Genomic DNA, 23,696 nt, shown 5'->3' with positions numbered 1-23,696 from the left:
CAACGAAGGCCGCAAAAATATCTGACGTGATCTTATTTGTAGAGCCATAAGAGCGTGTCACATATTTTTGCGGCCTTCAAAGAGTAACATATTATTGCAGGTTACTGTACTATCGTTTGCAGACGTTTCTGCTTAAATAATACAAAATTAATTTAGTGAAATAAATGCTTTTCTGACATTTTGCAAGGTACATACATAAGTATATGGATGTAGTTCCCTCTATTTTTTTTTTTTTAAATCCACCGATACATATTCATAATTCAATGTATGACGCGAGCGGATGGACAGAGGGGCTATGCTATACATAATAAATTGGAACAATTTAATAATGAAATCAGGTAGAATACTGATACCGAATCTTAGTGAGTAACTAGATAAAATCACAGGATCGTTAATTGAGATGAAAACGGAACAATAAATATACATAAATAATTAATAGCATAATCCTGGAGACTCTGGAGTGCTTAACTAACACAATACTTAATCATTTTAAGTAAGGTCTATCTATACGGATAAAGGTTGACACACGTTAGGCCGGGCCGTGGCCGCTGGCGGGCGAAGCCGGAGCTTCCGGAGCTTCGTTTTCTATGAAAAGCACCACGTTGATCACCGATCAAATCAATCATAGAAAATGACACGACGGACGCCCCGGCCCGGGTACGGCCCGGCCTAGCGTGAGTCATCCCTAAGTGTGGCTGGCCTTCACATTGGGGCCTGGTTCAATGTGTCACCAATGTGTAATAAACCGTATACCACATTCACCGTATTGGGCCCAGTAATTACGAATTAGACTCATGTACCTGACCTTCCTTTGGTTTGAAAAAAATCCAATTTCAAATGAAAATCGCTTAGGTACTTCGTGAATTTACAATTTCATTTAAAATAGGTAGTATAAAGTTATTTAATAAGTCATATTTATTTAATAACTAAAACGTACGTAGGCAAAAACACGTTTCATATGCTCTGATCAAGTCTCTCACAATAGCACTTACAGTCTGAAGTCCAGACTCTGGAGCAATAGAAAGGTTAAAAATGTCAAATAAGATAAACTCGTATTTAATTTCACTTCGCCTTCTTACTTAGGGTGGTATTCCACCTATCCAATTTCTTTGTCCAATCTGTATTGCGTCTCATATTTTGCTTTTATGAGAAAGTGAGACGCACTGACATTGGACAAAGATATTGGACAGGTGAAATACCACCCTTAAAACCGGCAAGGTCAACCTTGTTGTCCATTTTTACACGACTGCCCAAAAAAGGAGTGTACTTAATGTTTTCAGGGTTTATGTTTTTGCGAAAAAGTAGGTACAATACAGTATTTTGATTCATTCGGATAAAATACCACACCACGCACAGGAAAATATTTAGGCAATGTTTTTTAATCTAGAATACATTGTCGTCGGGGTAAGTTCATCCCTTCAGATTCGGCAGAAATGTTTAGGTACACACGGTTAAAATACAAAATGTAAAATAGTTGTCATAAATAAAAATAATTCTACATTGCGGCATTGTGCCTGTATCAAATACCAAGTGCAGAACGGTTATAAACTTAAAGAAAATCAATTTCCTATTCTTTAAATCGTTACATATCTCTCTGAAACACATCTATCTGAGGGTCTAGATCACATTATGGGGAGAGTCCTCGCTCACTAGTCTTAGCTGCCTGCGCCGGTGCTAATCTACCTATATTTTGACGGTGCGTCAGTATTCAGGAGCTACTGGTGTAAGGAGTATTTCATGTGATCGTAGTAGGCATGAACCGACGCGGAGCTGACTGCCGGTGGCTGGCCGGACGCTGGCGGTGCGGAGGGCGCGGGCAGCGCAGGCAGTGGCGGCAGCGCGGGCAGGGGCGTCGGCGGCGGCGACGCGTACGCCTTGCGCTCAGGTAGTGCCGGCAGCGGCGAGCCCAGTCCGAAGCCGCCCAGCCCCAGCGACCCGCCCCCGAGCATTTGCCCGTGCACTCCGCGCATTCCTGCGAACATCGCCGATGTACCTTAGGAGGAAATATTTTTTATGTTATTTTAATATTTAAGTAATAAAAACATATATATTAATAGCATTTCAGGTAGTTTAAAACATTCGCTTTCGCAGCAACTAATTAATAAGTACTATTAATAGTAAACAAGTTTCAGTAGTAGGTAGGTACCAACCTGAAACGAATAGGTAACTACGAACAATGAGATTATAGACACGAGAGTTTATTCAGAAACGTAAAATCAAAAATTAATACATAAGAAAACGTTACATTTCTGTCGCTAATAATATGATAGCTTCTGACTAGAATTATTCAGTGTAAATGGGCCGTTCTATCAGCAAGCTTTCTTCTAAACGTGATCGAGGCGCCATTGCGGTGCGGGGTAGCATTAGCGTTGATACATGGATAAGACAAGTGATTTGTGAAACATGCATCCGATTAAATTTACGCGTGTAAAGTATAATTGCGGGGCCGGGCGCGTTCCCATCGATCGCGGGGGCGCCTGCGCCGCGTCTGTTGTCGGCACCACGTGCACGCCTCTGGTAATCGTCGTAATTTAAACAAACCCAGCAATGCTCCCGATTGGACGGTTTTACGTGTAAGACCGAACTACACTACATACCTAGTTCAATCTATTTTCTTAGAATTTAAAGACACGTGTGTGTTACTGCGCGTATTCCGCTACAATTTTTTTAATTGTACGTATATGTTTTGTAGACAATAACTTACATTGTTTTAAGTACAGATAGGTATTAGTGATCTTCACCGGGTTTAATTATTTGTAGCAATTTAGACCAGTTTTCGTAATCGGCAGTAGTAAATGAGCTACGCGTTTAGTTTTTAGGGTTCCGTACCCAAAGGGTAAAACGGGACCCTATTACTAAGACTTCGCTGTCCGTCCGTCCGTCCGTCCGTCCGTCCGTCCGTCCGTCCGTCCGTCCGTCCGTCCGTCCGTCTGTCACCAGGCTGTATCTCACGAACCGTGATAGCTAGACAGTTGAAATTTTCACAGATGATGTATTTCTGTTGCCGCTATAACAACAAATACTAAAAACAGAATAAAATAAAGATTTAAATGGGGCTCCCATACAACAAACGTGATTTTTGACCAAAGTTAAGCAACGTCGGGAGTGGTCAGTACTTGGATGGGTGACCGTTTTTTTTTTTGCTTTTTTTTCGTTTTTATTTTTTTTGCATTATGGTACGGAACCCTTCGTGCGCGAGTCCGACTCGCACTTGCCCGGTTTTTATTATAAGTAGGCACACCTTACCATCTATCATGTGAATCAACTTTTAGAACACTGATTTCGTGACGTGAAAAATTACATTTTGTACGGTAACGTAGGATAAAAAAAATTGCTCTCATACAAAAATATGTGTCCCTGATTTTTGTATGGGTGTAAACTTTTTTCTCCTAAACCGTACAAAATGTAACTTCTATCTGATCAAGTTGTTAATTTTAATGTGTTAATTCAATACTTATGGATCCAATAATGCCCCTGTAAACAAAAAAGTAAAATAATCAACATGGTTTTTTTTTAAATCGATCGTTCTTTACTAGGTAGGTACTAGGCAGTTAGTCTAGGGACACGATATCAGTGTTCTAAAAGTTGATTCACCCAAAAACTTTGCTATCCCATGAAAATAGATTGAGTTAGCAGATACAATATCTACCTATACAGAATCAAATATTTCTAAACAGAAATATTTGATATTTGTAGATATTTAAGTAGGTAGATGTATAGACAGATATACCTGATAGCTATTAGCTATCTAGGTAGAAACCAGTTATATAGATATATCGTCGTTTGACATGTAGATAGGTATTTATTTTATTATAGGCACGCAGCTGTTTAACTGTGCGTACATTACGACCGATAAGTAGGTACCTATTAAAATAATTAAATCATCTACCTATCTAAGAATTCTAAGATAAGTTGTTGTTAACTTTAAGTACTTAAGAAAAAATGTTACGTCACGAAAAGAGGAAGTGAGTTGACTTCTGTTCGACCTCAAGTAGTTGGGTAGGTATCGACGTCTCCGCTCCGCTGTAGAGGCAGGCGCGGCGCGGCGCGGCGCGGCGCGGGCGGTTGTCATCGCGCGGCGCGCTCGTAGATCACGGCTCGCTGGTAAATGCTCTCGAGTGGGCAAGCGACGAGAGACACGCGCCGGCGCACACAACTTTTCCAAATAACGCTACGTACTTTAACCGCTTAGCTAAAGATTTATAGGGTTTTAAGAGTCATACTCGCGTTGAGCTGTGGGAAGTAATCTCAACAATAAAAATGACTAATGCTGATACAACATGTTGATACGCGGAACAAAAGAGAACAACTAAAACCGTTGAAGCCTGCGTTAATTTTAATACAAAATATACCTACCCGATTTTATTACTCTTGAGAGTAGACTGCGCAGCACCTTGTTACACGTTAGTTTTTTTTATATTATGATTATCGCATAAATAATTTCGCCAGCAATAAAACACTGTGAATCCTGAATGCCGGAAATCTGCCAACAAACTTTTTAAATCGGTACAAGAAATTACAGGCGTTAATGATATACATACAATTATTTTCGCTTGTGCTCAATGAGCGATCATTAAATGTTAAAACGGATTCTGAGTTGGCAGGTTCACCGAACATCGGGTGACGTCAGAATTCGCATTAAGGATTCACGGGGACGCAATATTCCAGAATATGAAACAAACAATAATATGCATATATCAAATTGAGCGTGTGACGAGTAATTGGATTTATCTTAAATGTGACGTTCCACGGGAAAAGGTACCTTATGAGGGTTTCTAGTTTCGGAGATATTAAATGTTTTGTAAAGAGGTGAAAAAATGCTCATTTTTTTTTATTGTGTGATCTGAAACCTTAATGCGTAACGTTTGTTTAGCTGTTTTTATTTTTGTTATAAGTTAGTTATAAGCCTAGTAATGTCGTCTCAGAGTTTAGTAGAAAAGGTACCTTATGGAAAAAAGATTGAAAATTCCCAAAAAAACTAGTCAATACGGGAAAAGAAGTTTGGTAGAGAACTGTATTAGCATTCTGCAAAACTAATTTGATAATTTCAGTTCTGGTTGGGGCGCCTCGCAAATATTATAACCGTACATAGACCGACATCACAAATCCAAGTAGACTGCTATTATACCAAAGTTACTCTCGTCAAGTCTTTCTTAACTAGAATAATATTCATTTGGTTTGGTCGCATGCAGTAAATCAGCCATTGGTTTGCTGAAAAATGCCAATACCCGACGCATTACCTTATGGAATATCTGAGGTCATTGAACCTCAATGCCGCTTATCTTCAATAGCAACCGAAATATATTATTGATAAGAAATAGACGATTTATACCATCTTAACCCCAAAATATTATTAGTTTATCCTAACTGTTCCATCATCATCATGCCTCATCATGTAACTTGACCACAAGGTACCTTTTCATTACATACAAATTATTGGTCTTTTTTAAGATTATTATGACGAAGAACTAATTAAATTGGGGGCAGTTTAATGTAAATTAATATTTTCTATTCATAAAAGATAAACTATAATATGATTGATATTTTGTAGTGATGTATTATTAGATTTATTTCCATAAGGTACCTTTTCGTAAATGTATGGAGCAAATACTGTTATTGTTATGTAAGTTTAAAGTGGCATAAGGGGTTAAATATAGTATTTAGTTAGGGTTTTAGGATTTATTTCATTTGAATGACAGAATTTCTTTCATATATGCTCAGAAAAATTGATTGTGTGTCACATTAAAAGTAAAAATATTCAATTTTGTGATTTTATATGAAAAAGTCAGAAAATACATTTTCACCTCTAAATCGGTATTGTTTTTTGCTTAAACTGTCTGTCAGTGTCGTTTTCTAATAGATAAAATTTAAATCTTGAGAGCTCATTGCAATCAATCGTGAAAATGAAATAAAACTTTATTTTCAAGAGATTGGTTAGTATACACATAAATCAGTCGATATCAAAAGTTTCTATTTGCATTACAGAACAAGTCGCAATATTTTTTTAATCTCAGATATATAAGGCATTATTATTTGTAGTCAACTATGTAACTTACTTCAGGAACATAGTTTTTTAGGCGGCTAAACTTAAAACTTCTCTATCGTAAAGTTGCTCATTTCACAACATTATTTTCAAAAAATCATATCTCTGTAACTACGCAACCTAGAAGGTTGATCTTTTGTGTTATCGATAGCTTATTTATTGTAGATTACTGGGGTATGCATAACTCCATACCCGCCATAAGGTACCTTTGACCGTGGGACGTCACAAATAAATAAACTTTATTGTCAGGGTTATGATTGCACCCAAATAGGTATTAAAATTTCACACGTTAATTTGAGAAACACATTTAATAACATGAATTCGCCTTTAATTTCGTAATACTATATAGGTATGTGTATTTCTCTGTACCTGATACAAAGTAATAATGTACGTAATCTACATTATCAGGTTACACACGAAGTGCCCATTCGTTGATAATCTGGTATTGCGCCTCCGATCCACCCTAAATCAAGGAAAACAGTTATGTGACAATCGTAAACATCTAATGAGTATTTATTGTCTATAAGTACATAATATAATAGAGTCAGACCAAGAATAGTCTGCAGCGGATTTGATAGCCCACGCAGTGCAATTGTTATATTAAACGTCAAACTTCTATGAAATTATGACGTATAATGACACTTGCACTGCGTGGACTATCAAATCCGCTGCAGACTTTTTTTGGTCCGACTCTAGAGTCTGTGCGGAAAGAGAAGAGTCGTGGAATGTAAGGGAACCCATACTTTTCACGACTCTTCTCTTTCCGCACAAATTTTACAAAATAAAATGATACAAAATTTACGAGTCTAATCGTAAATTTTGTTTCATTCTCGTTGCATATTTAAATTAAAAAGATCAATTAAGTTTCATTATTAAATATTACCTACGAAGACCAATTATACATTTATCTACTCGACTATATTTCAACGAAAACTATGCAAAATTCACGATTTCTGCTTGTTATTTTTTTGATGCGGATGATGTCCAGAATGGTATCTAATTATTATTTTTATTATACACAGACAACACTGTAAGTTTTTAAAAAAGGCCATATAGAGGCCATGTAACAGAAAGAGGTACAGTTACGAAGATAAGTCCGCAGCGATTTTGATAGCCCAGAGCCTGGGCTAATCAAAATCGCTGCAGACCAGACTATGCAAGACTTTTTTTAAACGTCAAACATCTATGAAATTATGACGGTATATTCAGGGTGTAATCGTTAAGTGTAGTTAGGCGATACTCCCGTAAATATAACAGATATCAGAAAACTTCAAATTGATATCGAAAGTGCATTACCCAATGAGTAATAAAATAATAAAACGACCGTTTATGAAATAATAAATCTATCATTTAATTTTTAATTACACCGCAAATTTTAAGAAAAGTTCATGTAGAAACATTTAAGAGGGCCCGTCAATGTATCGCACAAGAAGGGCGTCACTTCGAGCAACTACTTAACTGTAAACAAAAAATGTACTTCCTTAAAAAATAAACGTTAGATTATTTATTATTAGGTAAGTAGTTTTATTATTTTATTACAGTTTATGATCGCAAATAATGAATCTCAAGCAGTTTTATCTCTTACGACACCGACGTTCTTTGAGGGGTGAGTCGTCGTACTAAATGTATGGGAGGGTTTGAAGTTAATGTTTGGGATATTTCAGCTTTTATTTTAAAAAGTTATTAATGTAATTTTACTCATTGGGTAACGCACTTTCGATATCATTTTTTAGTTTTCTGTTACCTATCTGTTATATTTACGGAATTATCGCCTGGCTACACTTAACGATTACACCCTGTGTATACTATTAACATAACATTTGCACAGACTGTGTCAAAATCGTTGCAGAGTTATATAACTCTATGAAATTTATAAATGCATAGTTGTGTAAAAATTATCTCTGCTGAAAAATACTGATAAATCGGCAGATTCTGACATCCCTCAATATTCTTAGGAGTTAGGAGTTATGAGAGCAGTAAAATAATTTTGCATGGATATTTATGCGCAAAAGACTTTAATATCGATGGGTACCTCAACAATTGTATACAAGAACTCTGAGGAAAAAGGCTGCCATACAATAAAGAGCTTCGGGATAATGAGCAGATTGCGTTTAAGGGTGATCCTAGGCTGATGAAAATATGTACACGACATCAGAAAGAGTATAAAGCACGCATTAAAATAAAAACTGCCGGCCTAATTACTACAATTTTCATTTTGATGAAAGTATACACGGTGTGGCCTGTAACACGAGCAAATAATTAAAACATAGATTGTACTCCTCAAACGGTGACACTTTTGTTCTACAACTTTTAAAAATAATGAAGTATTTAGACTCCCTATAAGTGTTGCATTAAAACTACCGTAAGACTAAATACAACGGCCTAGTATTGAAAAAAAAAATACATTAGGGGGTAGGAGGTAATAAATAATACCTAGACTTTCCTATTCCATCGATAACACTCCGGTAATACGGTATCGATGAGTTAAAGACCATCTAAAAATACTTTTTCAACAAAAGAAGACTGGGAGAAGTAAGTAGGTGAAAACCTCAAGAAAATCCTTTCAGTAGTTTTTCAGTTTATCGCGAACATACATACACATAAACAGACAGACGCGACGGGGGACTTTGTTTTAAAAAGTGTAGTGATAACTTAATGTATAATTTCATAATATAATGAATTTAGATCATTTTAGCTGTCGGGTTTACAGATTTAAAATAGATTCTTTTCAGATTAATTTTTTTATTTTACAATTTCTCAATAGGTACTTATTTTCATTATAGATATTTTGCGATTCGGTTATCACCATTCTAATCTAGAAATTATAACTATTCTTTTGAGTTACCTATATATTGTATACCGACGTTCGTTTTCATGGCGGGACAAATAGCCTATGATCTCCTTTAGTGACTGTCATTATATATACTTATATATAATGACCACCAGACACCAGACACTCGGATTTAAAAAATCGTAGTTTAAAAAAAAATTAACGTCAAAACAACATCAGCAACAACATGTACACACCTAAATTATTTAAAAAATGTGTTATACAGCACCATACGCAAATCGGTTTCATAAAAACTGGTTGTGTAAACAAGGGATCAGGGTTGTAAAAGGGTGAACATTTTTTGCAGCGTTGCGCATATAGCGTTTTCACGCATTAGGATTTTTTTAGTGTTTTTAATAACCCAGTTTAACCTGGGGATCCAATGCCTGTAACGGACCGACTGCATCCACCCAGACCGCACACATTGCGGCAAATGGATCGATCTCAGTGTCAATTACTGAGTTAATTTTAACCAGTTCTATATTTAAACTGACATTAAAAAGAGGTAGAATGAGACAGAATTAACTTTTTTTGTTTACATCAAGTGCAGTTGAGACAAAAATAATCATAATTCTACTACCTACTACTACTTTCATAGATAAATATATTGAGAGAACCGTAGAAAATGTACCTAGCGTTAGGAACGGGCTTTGAAGACAAAACAGTTCATTTACTTACATGGTAAAAAAAATCACATCGACTTACATTTAAGAAGTTTTATTTGGCTAAGGTATAGTTAGTTAATACCTTCTTATTATGGCTGTATTAAGTGAAAATTAAATCATGAAATATAATTTCCACGACTTTCGGCCCTACACGCAATTAAATTTAAATGTGACGTAAACTGATGAAAAGGAACCTATATTTCCGTTCACTGCCTATCGCACTTCTAGAGCAATGGTGAATCACAAAATTCGTTTTTTAAACAGACGTCAGATGTCTAATCAAAAATGCTCATAAACGGAGCACCTATGAACGAATAAACAAAACATCAAGGTTGTCTTTCTTAAAATCATTCTTGATTTTTTTTATTAAAGCGAACGTGCGTTACAGTAACTCGCCGTCGACGTTATTCTCGAAATACCTATTGCATTTATAAAGATCAAACGCTTGGAACAAACGGGCGTTCATGTAAACAGATCATACCCACTACGCTCGCCGGCATGAGCGGCGCGGCGCGGCGCGACGTACGCAGCACCACGTAGTTATACCTACTCAACTCTAATACATCACATCGTTTTAAGTAGGTACTCTAAAAAATATTATCGAACATAGTGTCATTATTCGCCGATTTCGGCGTCCAAAATAAAATTAACCAAGATGTTCTCAAAGAAGGCGACCCATCAAATACTTGTTTTTGTAGTTAACTATCTGGATAATTTTCTGATGCACTCATTAACATAAATAATTAAATACCTAAATCACATATTGCATAAGAAGCACATACACGTACCTATTGGACTTTAAAATCAGTATTATATTACTTATAAAAGCTCTTTCTGCGTGTTTCTATATTTCCTTTTAACCGTTCGACTTATGTACGAACCATGTAGAACCTTTACCGGTAGAAATGCGCATAGGTACATATAGTAAACGAATTTATTCTTTGAAATAAAGAAAAGGAGGTTTCCTTGAGGGGAAAAAAGGAAAATGGCATAAGTCCCATACGGCTAGACCACATCTGTTTAGGATGTTTTTATCATGGTAAATAATAAAGTTCGCCTGAAAAAGGAAGCTGACTAGTTATTCTTATTTGGCTGCAACCTATTAATTTTTCTACTAGATGGCGATTATTCCGAGCTCTGTGATCCGATTTGAATAAATATTTTTGGTTTGAAAGGAGCTTTACATGCAAGGTGTTCCCATATTAGTTTGGTTATTTTAGTAGTATTTTTTATCTGATTATGGGGTCCCGGAAAAATTGAGGCTACAGGTGGTTTGTGTGTTTTCTTACACAACTCAAGCATTTCCTCTAGGAAACCACCTAGATGATATGTGGAAGTTCCCTACATAAGTGAGACAGTGGGTGTATTAGGTATCATGTATCATCATAGTATGATCTTGGATGTAGGTAGTAGTGGAGACTAACAGGCCTATTCGGATTTCGAGATAATCACAAGATCTTGAGACGATTTAGAGATCAACTAGATCTACATTAGATATCGACTAGATGTGACTTGGATATCTAAGTCATAACTTGTCGAAATCGTTCAAGAGGACCTCTAGAATCCCGGAAACGTCAAATTTGACATATCTATCTTACAAATATCTTTAAATTATCCGTATCGTAACTTGTTGAAGTCTAGTAGAAATCTAATACATTTTCCGAATCCAGCCGTAAAGAGGTGAGGAGTAGGTGTGGGAAATGAAGACAAAGGTTGGTGCTTGAGAGGTCTGAAGTTGTGGGTTGACGGGTTTGAGCTTGACGGGTCAGGGCTTGAGGGGCTGGTGGGTTGAAGAGACGGTGAGCTGATGGGTCGGGGACTGAAGGGTCCAGAGGTTGGGAGTTGAGGAGTCAGGGGTTGGGGGTTTGACGGGTCGGGAAACTATACTGACGGGGATTAGTTGTTGAGGGGTTGGGGTTGCAGGATCGAATTAGTCCGAATCCCACGCCTGCATGCTATGGCAGTTCGAAATATATTGAATTTGTTCTTAAAAAACTGGCCAAGTGCGAGTCGGACTCGCGTTCCAAGGGTTCCGTAAGTCCATTACACAATTTTTAACAAAGTATTTTTTAAGTGAAACGTGAGTTAATTTGTCTTTAAAAACCCGTAGGGGTCGGATCAAAAACTAAGTAATTAAGTCCGACTCACGCTTGACTGCACATTTCTAATAGGTTTTCCTGACATGTATAGGTAGGTAATGATCTATTTTGTGTATTTTTTTCAAAATTTTAGACCCATTCGTTTCGGAGATAAAGGGGGGGGGGGGGGGGTGGTCATTTTTTGCATAGTTTATTAAATTACTTCTAAACTTTTTACTTTAAAATTTATAAAAAAAGTATATTATCTTTTATTTGATATATAACACGATATATTTTGCTAAACTTTCTTTTATAATTTCTCATTTACCCCCCAACAGTTTATTTACGTTACATGTCCGTCTTTGGGTCACAAACTTACATATGTATTTCACCTTAATTGGTTCAGTAGTTTCGGTAATAGTAATAGAGTCCCGTTTTTACCCTTTGGGTACGGAACCCTAAAAAGCACGACGGCAATGAACATACTTTCCTCTTCTCCATTACAGGTCGCATTTCTCAACCGATTCTCGTGAAATTTTATGTTTGATATAACCTACCTATAGATTGTTTTTGCCGATTCAGTTTTTGTAAATTTGTAAAATGCTGGGATTTACTAGTATATATTATTATTTGTATGATGTTTTGATGGACATAAATAAACCAATATTACCACTGTAAATATTGTTCAAATTGATAGATTGAATCAACCCTACTTTAACCCATTACGCTGTGAAACTTCTATATTTCTACACGTGCAGTAATCCGACGGATATAGATTGCGACCGCTTTCCTTCCCTTCAAAAATACCTAGCCCGTGATTATACAATAGAAAGATGATATAAGAAAGTCCGAAAAAAGAGCTGAAAACTGTTCTCTTCAATGGCTTTTCTGAACATCAGCATGCAGCGCAGATCGTCAGAGCCAATCCCTTCGATCGCCGATGCGCGCTGCCATTGCACATGTTACCGCAGCTTTTACGACGGTCGTAAGGGAGTGCTCGGGCTTCTCAGAAACGGGCGCAAGCGCACATGGGCGGCTATAAACCGGCGATTATCCGGCTCTGCGCTGCCTCTGCCAGTGTGCCTGGGGCATTTATTAGCCATCTATGTACGCGCCTTGGTGATTTGCCGATCACCTTTGGTGCATCTGTTTCATGTCTACATTCATCGTCATTAGATTTAAGTGTAGGTAGGTTAATCTCATAATAGGTTTTTAGATAGTTGATTATAATTTCATACAAGTAGGTACCTAAATACGCGAAGATAAATTATGTGTGTTATAACAACCCAATGAAGTACGAGTAAAGTGTTTCTGACGTATTTTTAGGTTTCCGTAACCAAAATAGCTTAAACGGAATCCTTAGGTTTCTATAGTTTCGTGTCGGAGCCATTCTACTAAAACTATAATTTTAATGAAATTTCTAATATCTGTGTATCTTGAGCCGCTACTGAGTATAGTTAAAATAAAAAAATATACATAAAGTATAAATAATTGTATGTCTTTCCCATCGCGGAAGAATGGTGTGCCGGACCTTTGGGAGGCGTGCGCGGAGCCGAAGCCAACACGTAGAGGCCCTTTTGACACTTTAATGAAATGTAAGGGGTACACCGAGCGGATGCTGCCCTTGCCCGTGTCATGGGACGCACGCAGAGACAGCACCCGCCAGGGTGTAAGGACTATTGAGAGTTGATGGGATCTAAAATGAACTAGGTTATTGGGTAAAAGCGATGGACTAAGTACTGAGCTATGGGATAAAAAACCGGACGCCTGCCTAATAAAACGATGTGCAATTTTATTTCCGGCAGACGGTGACTCGCCGGATAGCCCCCACAAAAAGCGATATCTACGATGGCTCAAGGGCAACATCGGTGTGAGCGGCTCGGGGATGTCGAGAGGTGTGCGCCGCTTTCTACCCAGTGGCTGTTAACAGCCACTGTGCCAATTCGCGTCTTATGCATATTTCACTTCCACCCCTGGAGCTTATAGCTCTAACGACTCCACTCTGGCCCGCCGGCTAAGGCACCCAAAGGCAGAGAATACTGTCGCACCAACAGGGTGGGTTGCACCTTGCGGATAACAGAACTCCCCAGGAGCACTCGGGGACGTGAGGTCGCTAATCCCCAACAGCTCACCACAAGCTGCCCTACGTTGACTGATTGCACTGATAAAGGCTCCTCTATACGATGGGCCAGCGCCGGCCACTCCAAGGGACGCATTTATGCGTTAGGGGTTGTGCACAAATCACGCGAGGTGTTTTCGGCTACTTTTTGACCCCCCCTCCCCCTTGGTGATATTTGGTGAGCTTATTGGCTATCCCCCCTCCCCCCACGCAAACTCACGTGTATTTTTTTGAATTTTTTTCATTCGACCTAATTTTAAGAGAAATAGTATTATATAGAAAATCTTGTTTATTTTTCTATTTTCGTTAAATAGACTCGCTATTTTGAAGTGCAGAGTGAAAATTTATGTTTAACGAGACCGAGAAAAAGTATCTACTCATGTGGTAGGTTTTTTTTTTTAGTTTCGCTCACTATAACGTGATCTATCGAGATTTTTTCGTGACCCCCCTCCCCCTATCGAACCTCGCGTGATTTGTGCACAAGCCCTTAGAGGGAGCAAGTGATATTGCTATCTCATTCTACCGCATGGCTGCGTCCCTTGGAGTGGCCGGCGCTGGCCCATCGTGTAGAGGAGCCATAAAACCAGTGGGCGATGGGGTCGTCACATCCATACGCCAATCATTGTTATTATTATCAGTGTGTAAATTCAAATCGGGCAAACCTTTTAAGGTGGTTAGCATAGGACATGTTAAGAAGTATATTGAGATAACTTTTGCTTACTCGTAGAAATACAATGAAAATATTAACCAGTGGAAGTACATTGCTGCTCGGTAAATTTTCAAAAATAAATTACTGGATAATTAAGTGTACCGTAAAAAAACCTTCTTAAGGGGCCGGTATACGACGTTTTCGATTTAGACCTCACTTTGTGACCATAATTTGTTCAATAAATGTTTAATAATTGCATTAAATTACACGTAAATTTGTTCACGAAGAAACCGTGTACCGACTCTTCATGCCATTATATTTTTAATTTGCTGTTATTCTCTACAAATCGACACTAAAAGTATCAAAAAATCAAAATATGGAGTTCCGTTTGAGAAAGAAGCAAAACAATTTTGTCTTTGACAGTAATTGAATTATTGTGTGATTTTGAAAGCTAAATAATTCAACTACCAATTTATTATCGATTTATATTTTTACTCACAAAGACAACACAGAAATTCAATCTCAAATGTAAACTTTCAAACAATTTCCATACATTGACGACATCACTCAAAATTCTTCTTCAAGTCAGATGCCCGCTGGGGCTGCACCGGAGCACACGTATGCTTCTTTAAATGAAAATGACAGCTTGATTTGCTTGCGTTTGACAATTATATTGACATTAAATCATATACGCACACGAGAAAGTAGACCAGTAGATAAATTGTATTTCAAAAAATAGGGTACATAAATATCATCTCGCGTCTCGTTTAAATTTGATTTGCTGTTATTTACGGGTCATAAAGGTTGAAAACCGCAGTAAACTATCTTAAAACAATACGATTACAGTCGAATTTAAGTATTATGTTCCTTCAAAACTCACTTAAAATGAAAAAAGTTTAAAAACTCATCTTTACTGATTGGGATTAATTTTCATTATGCTGGTATTCATTTTGCGTCATTTTAAAAACGTATTTGACTTCTGTACGTCAATGAATTTTGATGACAATTGTAATCTTGTATTATATTATAGAACTTTTATCTTAAAATATTGCCTATTAACAGGAAGCGTTATGTAATTCGTATAAGCAGTATAAGTAATACCTGAAAGTCTTGTACCTAGATCTGTAATACCATGGATTGCGACGAATAAATGATTATGATTATGCCGTTCGTTCCGTCTATATGTATATTGCGTGTACGTGCTGTTCTCTGAAAATCTTCAAGAAAAAATAACGGCTAGACCAGCACTAAGTACTAGCGAGTTTTTGCGGCTTTGGAGACCGATATGAAGCTTACAGGCCAATACCGCTGTGGCCTGGTTATTGTTATGTTTACCTATGTATCGAATGTTTTATAAATTTACTATAAAAAGCAATGTTTTATTTCGATTAGGTCTACATTTTGTGCATATTGCATATCGAAGTATTTTCGTACTAAACTTGAAACTTTCGTTGAAGCTAAATAAAATAATTACAGTAGAGTCCGGTTATAACGACGCCCAAGGGACCGGTGATATTAGGTCGTACTAACCGGACGTCGTACTAAACGAACTGCCAATATTAATATTTTTTTAATCAAAATAATTACATAATTTTGTATTTATTAATACTTATGCAACAATCAAAGAAAAAAAACAATTCCATTAAAATATTTATTTACAACACTTTTATATTTCAACACTTTGTCTTAAATGCATAGAATTGTGTGTTTAGTTAGACTTAGAAGAAGCCACACACACGCGTACTCACTCAATCATCCGCAAATTACTCGAATCCCGTAAAATAAAAAGGAATCTAATCAAGATGACAATCGTACATCGACAATCAAATATTAAATAAGTTTTTTTGTCAAACATTTCAACCCAAACTCAATTAGGATGCGTTGTTTTATGACCAGTGATCGTACATTTTCCAGCATTTTTGGTGCAGCGGAGTGGTGTTAACGGAATTGGTATAAATAATTTCAACCCTAATGATTAATTAGCGTTAATTACGTTAATATTAACCTTAATTTACCATTTCAGATCTATACTAATTCCGTTAACACCACTCTGCTGCACCAAAAATGCTGGAAAATGTACGATGTCTGTTTATGACACAGTTCTTATGGCCACCTCCTGTGTCCAGCATCAGATCAGCTCGAAGTTACCAAAATACTGCATTGTCATCCAACTTACATACATAATTATGTACGTGAGGTTTAAGCTCAATTGAATATTGGGAATTGGGTTTTATTTAGTTTGCAAGATTACGTAAAGTCAGATGACGATTTCATCTTACTGCGTATAGGCAAAGGGGCGAGGGAGTTGGGTGCGCGGGACGGAGTAAGCTTCTTACCAACAATTTATTTGTAAAAACTACGTCGCTCGTCGTTGTAACCGGACTTGACGGACGGATTTTGTGTCAATTTCCGTCGTTAAAAGCTGTTGGTCGTTATAAGCGGAGTCGTAATAAACGGTTGTACTTTCATAGTAGCTTGTACTAAAACCAACCAAGTGCCTATAATTACGTCGCTATAAGCGATTGGTTGTTATATGCGAAGTCGTACTAACCGGACTCTACTGTATTCCAAATGTACAGTCACCTGCAATTTATGTTACACAACGAAGGCCGCAAAAATATTTGACACGATCTTATTTGTAAAACTATGTCACATATTTTTGCGGCCTTCGAAGAGTAGGTACCGTCATTATCACCAACTTTGCCCGCTTTTTTTGAAAAAACACGAATTTCTCAAAAAAAATATCACATCATATGACTTTTTTTCTCAGCACGTCCATTGTGATCAAACGCATCAGTTTATTTGAAGAAAAAATTTTTTATCGTGTTTTTACCCATTTTTTTTTGCGATTTAGAGGGCGGGCAAAGATATCCGGGGTTTTCGCCAACATTGCCCACGTCAATTTGGTATTCAAATACAGCTCGTATGATGATGATGTCTAAGGATCACTTAAAGGTGTTGGGCAATCCTATCATTCCCTGTTAATAACTTAGCGATAAGTGTAAAAACTTTTAAATAAATTTGCTGGGCAATGTTGCCTACCCGTTTTTGCCCATTTCCAAATAAGGCTCGCCTAAGCATTTTACAAAGGCTAGGGTTGTCACTTTTGAGAAAATCTGTTACAATAGTTTAATGGCCAATAATATGATTTTTGCTGTGTTTTTCATTCGTTAACCGATAAAACATCTAAATAAAGGATAATAAGACAAATTAAATACAGTATATATTTATAAACTTACTTTAGTGTACAAACATAACCTTCTTTTACTTGCGAAGTTGGGTAAATTAGATGAAAGTGACAACCCTAATCCGTTTTTGGTGGTGGGCAATGTTGGTATGGATGCCAAATTACCGGATTACTTTGCCCATCGCTAAAACTTTTGTGTATTTAGGCCTTTTTAGTTTAAATCTCAATAGACATAATCTATGCTTCATGTGTTAATAACTCAAACCCGGAAATATTTGTCAAAGGGTTCTCAATTTTTTCTACTTGTATTCATTATTTATAAATTTTTTGGCCGCCGAAATATACCCTACATATTAGACAACTCGCTGAAAATTCCCAAGTCAAGTTATGCACAAGTTTGGTATATAGTTTTGTCAGAAATATAACCTATTTTCTACTAAAAATAGCAGGGTGGCCATAACTATTATAAATGTTTCTACATTAACGAATTTGTTTATGATTGTCGTTTTGGGCAAAGTTTCCGTGGAGGCAAAGTTGGCGCTAATGACGTAACATATTATTGTAGGTGACTGTACATAAATGTTTCGGTTATTTTGAGATTATTTTCCAGGTTAGTTTACTAACAATCAAGTTATGCAGATACCGATTTCGTGAACGTATAAGTAGTAAGGTATGTACCGCTATTGTTTAGCGATACCGATTATTTTTAAAGGTAAAACTATACCGGTTGAAATATAAAGATATTAAAATTACAGCAGGGACAACCATTTTTTATAGGTGTACCTAAACCATCATTGACCGAGCGTTAGCAAAGGTCTCCGTTTCAGCTTGGGCAAAAATACTTTTGTATGTTTTCCTTTGCAGATCACATTTCAAAACTGATTCTCGTGAAAATTTGTAAGCAGGTTCGATAGAACTATTCTGTTTCGCTTTATCCGCCAAAATGGAATTGCCACCCTGCCGAAACTTTATTTATTTAAATTCCCATTGAATGGATTTTGCACCTTATGAAAAACCATATAGAGTAGTAAATAACATTTTACATCTAACTTAATGACATTCTTGTTTTATTCGCTTGAATTCTCGCTTTAATTGTACAAAACGCGTATCTCGACAAAGCAATATTAGGTAGTAAAACAGTCAACAATCAAATGAATTAATTAGGTACGTCACGTGTGACATGAACAGACAAGGAAAGCAAGATTAAATGCATTGTTTCTCTTTCATCTTTCAATGGAACGCTTTTACCCTCAAAGGAGGCTAGTGGTCAATACTAAACTAAAAGTCCAATCTTAAAAAAACATGATGGGTCACTGACCTGTCCCAGTAAAGTGAGGTAGTGTGCGTGAAGTGCGCTTGTGTGTGAAATGGGGTAAATTGACAGAATCTGAAATTTTACCCACCGCTACCGTCGCGGGTAAATTCTGTCTCGTTTGGTTTATTGCCCGTATTGAATTTACACACTGTATAGGTAAATAGGATATTATAAAATACTAGCAACCCGCCCCGGCTTACTCGCACATCATCATCATTAACTTAAAGGGGCCCACTGATTAACAGTCTCATTTCAGTCAGATTTTGACAGTTAATCCGAACAACTGACATGACGATACCGTCCGGGGGACTGTTAATCAGTTGGAGTATCTTTCAGCTCTCCCTATCTTGCGCCAGCTCTTTAACTTTTTGATACGAGATTACCTAAACCTTCCTCAGGAATCACTCTAGTGATAGGCGAAAACCGCATGAAAATCCGTTCAAGGGCCAAATTCGACATGTACAACTACACCGCACCGACATGCAGCCACGTCAAATCAACAGTTAATTTGTTGCATGATGTTGGATAACTCATCATATGTGGATAGTATCATTTGTGGATAGTATCATCGATCAACTGTGGATAGTATCATTTGGTACAACCAAAACTCTCAACTCTGAATTCTGGGTGAACCAAACTTCGGTTTGGTTTGGTTGTCACCTAACTGTGAATTGCTAATGTCAAATTTTTACATTGTACGTATTCGAGAACTTATGATTTTTCCCACATAAACGGGAGATCAACACGATACGTCAAACGTCGCTTGTCGAATAGGGGTCCTGTAGTTTTTGAGTTTAACATGGCGAAGGTTAGTTGTACATGGCGAACATACAGACAGACATACGCGTCGGGGGACTTTGTTTTATAAGGTGTAGTGATATATATCTTTGTCTGAATACCCACAACACAAACATCGCAAAGTTAGCCAATAAAATATATAGGTGAGTGAGTGAGTAGGTAAGTATAAACTAAGTGAGTGTTACCTTCCACCTCCCATACAATTTTTTTTTTTTTGCTTTGTCCCGATAGTGTGGTCTATCGTTGGATAGGTCTTTCAAAACGAATAAGGGTAAGGGTCTCCTAAAACCAATTTTTGATATAGTTAATATTTTCGGAAATATGCGCTCCGAAAGAAAAAAATATGTGTCCCCCTCTCTAACTTTTGAACCACGGGTCCAAAAAATATGCAAAAAATTTTGAAACAAGAGCTTAATAAATACTTTCAATGAAAACTATAGCGAACAAGATCGGTCTAGTCGTTTGTGAGTTATTGCAAAAAATCTTCTTTTCTTAGTAAAAAGATGTAATGTACAAAGCGCTGCAAAGGTACTCCCTTATATATGATACTTACTAATAGCCCCCGTTTAGCCTATTTTGACAGAAAGGTAACTACGAAACCCTACACTGAGCATGGCCCGACATGCTCTTGGCCGATTATTTTAAGTAATTATCAAGAGAACTGAATACGATTATAAACTGATGAAAAATATGTTATATGATGTATGAAAAACACAAATGAAAATACTTATACGAGTATAATGAAAATAATTTGATTTGTTAGAAAATTACCAGTTGTTAACTCTTGATACTTTTAAAGAGTGTATCGTATAATCTCTATACGGCTATTAACTAGCCGTCATATTCGAGTAGAAATTATTTTGCGTGAGATTTCTTGACTATAATTTGAAGTAAATAATAATAAAATCGCCGAAATTTTAAAACGTAATGAATATAAGAGCCTCGATGGAGAGTATCATTTTGTAAGATTTGGAGTTGAAACTCAAGGTCCATGTGATCCCAGCGCGCTCAAGTTGACGTAACTGGTGACTGAAGAGCTTGGCGGCTTCCTCGCACAACGTATCAGCATTGCGATACAACGAGGAAATGCCGCAGCATTCTTGGTACAATGCTTGAGGCATTGTACCTATATTTTAGATTTAAACTATTTAGTTATTAATTTAGTTTAGTAGTACCACTGTACATAATTATATATCTTTTATGTTAATAAATGCTTTGTTATTAAAAAAAACCGGAGAAGTGCGTGTCGGACTCGCCCACCGACGGTTCCGTACTTTTTAGTATTTGTTGTTATAGCGGCAACAGAAATACATCATCTGTGAAAATTTCAACTGTCTAGCTATCACGGTACGTGAGATACAGCCTGGTGACAGACGGACGGACGGACAGCGGAGTCTTAGTAATAGGGTCCCGTTTTACCTTTTGGGTACGGAACCCTAAAAATGAGACAAAAATTTAGCATTCATTAATATAAAGAAGTGCCCGGGTCGGGTATTCTTATTTTTAACCTACATCAAAAAAGGAGGTTATCAATTTGTCTGTATACAGGATCATTCAGGAATCGTGTGCAGGTTCACCTCAGCTCTGCGCATTCATAAATTATACGCAACTGTTTCGTACGGAAAATGAGACGCGGAGGGCTGTCCCAGTAACGTGGAAATCGTTTTGATACTTTCATTTGGTCCTAAATGCGCGTAATCCGAGTTTGCTCCTGGAGATATTAAAACGATTTCCAGCTTGCTGGGAATTAATTCTTCGAAAAAATCGAATTTGATTTGCTTATTCTGCAAGTAGGGAGTTTTTTGCTGGAAATTTCCTCACCTTTAATAATATTTTATTTAGATTTCTTAAATAATATATATTGGCGATATAAGATATTGGCGAAAAAAGAAATATCTTCTTCCTTGTCTTTTTTTGTAATTTTGTCTATAAGTTTTGAAAATTTTTGTGTGCTAATAAAAGCTTCGAATACATCATTCCAAATCCAATGAGGTATCACACGTATTTTTAGGAGTACTATCTCTATTTTTCACCGTTTTCAGTTTTGTCGAGTATATTAATAAGGGGCTTCTAGACGGCCTATACTTTTACTGCAATAAGTGACGTCATAATACGTCTGCGTTTCACTTTTCTAAATCAGTTCCTTAATAAACACGGACAAGATATAGACGTGATGAATCTGAATACACTCGCACAAGCCTAGAGAAAGAAGAAGCGTCCACGCTGGCCGCTTTATTGCTTTTATCCTCTATAGAAATTATTTCTTGTCGTGCCCAAATGGATGCTAGTTAGGTTTGTAATCATTCTAACAATAGGCAATAATTATAAGAATAAAAATAAAGAAATGAAACTCACCATGGTCATTGGTTACATATTGATAATTGGGTATGAGATCTGGAAGGTCGTGGTGCGGCGGCGGGGAAGGCGGCGGCGGCCGGTAGCTGGTGTCCACCGACCCGTAGGGAAGCGGCCACTCGCGGTCGCCCATGCCGCCGTATGTGCAGTAGTCGCTGCCGTAGGGCAGCTGCTGGCTCGACGAGCTGGTGTGCGAGTAGGCACAGGCTCCGTAGTCGATGGAACTCGCGTTGCTCGTGCCGGCACCACTGCTGCCGGCTAACTCGTAGCCGGCGGACTGTGCCGGCGGCAGTGCGGTAACCCCGCCTCCGCACAGGTATCCACCGCTCCCAAACTGCGGCTTAAGAGCCTGGCACTTCCGGCGGAATCCTCGAGGTCGCCTCCTGAACGATCCCTCTTCGAACATGAACTCTGAGGAAGGGTCGATAGTCCAATAGTGTCCCTTCCCCGGCCTCCCGAGCCCCTTCGGGAGCTTCACGAAACATTCGTTTAGGCTTAAATTGTGACGCACAGAGTTCTTCCAACCCTGATATGAACTTCGGAAAAATGGAAATGTTTGTTGAAGATAACTGTAAATTTCGCTAAGGGTTAGCCTTTTGTTTGGAGAGTGTCTGATCGCCATGACTATGAGGGCTATGTAAGAGAAGGGTGGTTTTTCTTGTCGTCGGGTGGCCGGCGGGCGGCGGGCCGCCTCCTCCGTGGCTTGCTCCTCGGTCTTCATGCGTGCGTGCGCGCCGGGCCGCGTGCAGGGCTACAGTGCGCCCGCCCACCACGCGGCGCCCGCGCACTGCGCCGTCCGCGCCGCCTATCGCCGCGCCCCACAACATTAGCTACCACTCCCACAACGGCCTATTCTTATTATATTATTTGCTCAACTACACTTGCCAACGTGGTTACTTATCTACATCCAATAAATCATTTTTATATGACCTTTTTAAAATCTCTGCATTCATAATATTCTCCGTATCAACCTAGGTATAAGGATTGTGTCCTTAATTATCATATATTTTCACTAATGTAGCACGGTACCTATATAGACTGACTGTGTACATAAAGATAACTAACCTGTCAACAACGTTTGACAAGGTATGTATCCATAAGTGCAAAGCCGGAGTTGTAAAGCTGCTGGTGCGGTCGTCGACCGCCAACCGCCGGAGCTAGCAGCACCATGACTCCACAAACACTAAACAGTGGAAAACCCGCTTAGACAATAATATTTACCCGTCGCAAGGACGCCTGTCGAACGCCCGCTCTTGACCTAGCACAATTAAACCAAACATTTTACTAGATCTATAAAACGGCTATACGACGTACACCAAATATTTACCATAAAGCGTAAACCAAAACTTTTGCATTAAACTTGTTGGATTTATTTACTCAAGCTCGTTTACAGCAACGAGTCATTAGATTATAGTCCATATTACGGCGAATTAGGATAGCATTTTAAGATCGTATCTTGGTCCCAGTGTAATTATTACGTACAGTGTCGATAAGCGTCTAAACATTGCACGTTTACTATAGTGGTGGCTTTCTGTCATAAAATATTGTTACGTTATGCAATTAAGTAAGGAAACATGACAAACATACCTCGCCATCATTACATCAACTGAGGGAAAGGAGAGGCTACCTACAGAGTACAGGGGCCTCCACAACAATT

General features: G+C 37.8%; 1 protein-coding gene across 1 annotated transcript; it reads right to left on the bottom strand.

The window, feature by feature from the left end:
* Window positions 1-1,124: 1,124 nt before the first annotated feature.
* Window positions 1,125-22,828, bottom strand: LOC134804850 (forkhead box protein F2-like). The gene is made up of 2 exons (XM_063778131.1): window positions 22,040-22,828; window positions 1,125-1,993 (listed from the first exon to the last, which is right to left on the bottom strand). The coding sequence occupies exons 1-2, from the start codon at window positions 22,758-22,760 to the stop codon at window positions 1,716-1,718; spliced, it is 999 nt and encodes a 332-aa protein (XP_063634201.1). The 5' UTR covers window positions 22,761-22,828; the 3' UTR covers window positions 1,125-1,715.
* Window positions 22,829-23,696: the final 868 nt, after the last annotated feature.

Source organism: Cydia splendana, chromosome Z, assembly GCF_910591565.1.
Source record: "Cydia splendana chromosome Z, ilCydSple1.2, whole genome shotgun sequence".
In the NCBI taxonomy this organism is placed as follows: domain Eukaryota; kingdom Metazoa; phylum Arthropoda; class Insecta; order Lepidoptera; family Tortricidae; genus Cydia; species Cydia splendana.
The sequence above is the reverse complement of the archived record's forward strand: the minus strand, read 5'-3'. Positions and strand labels throughout refer to the sequence as shown.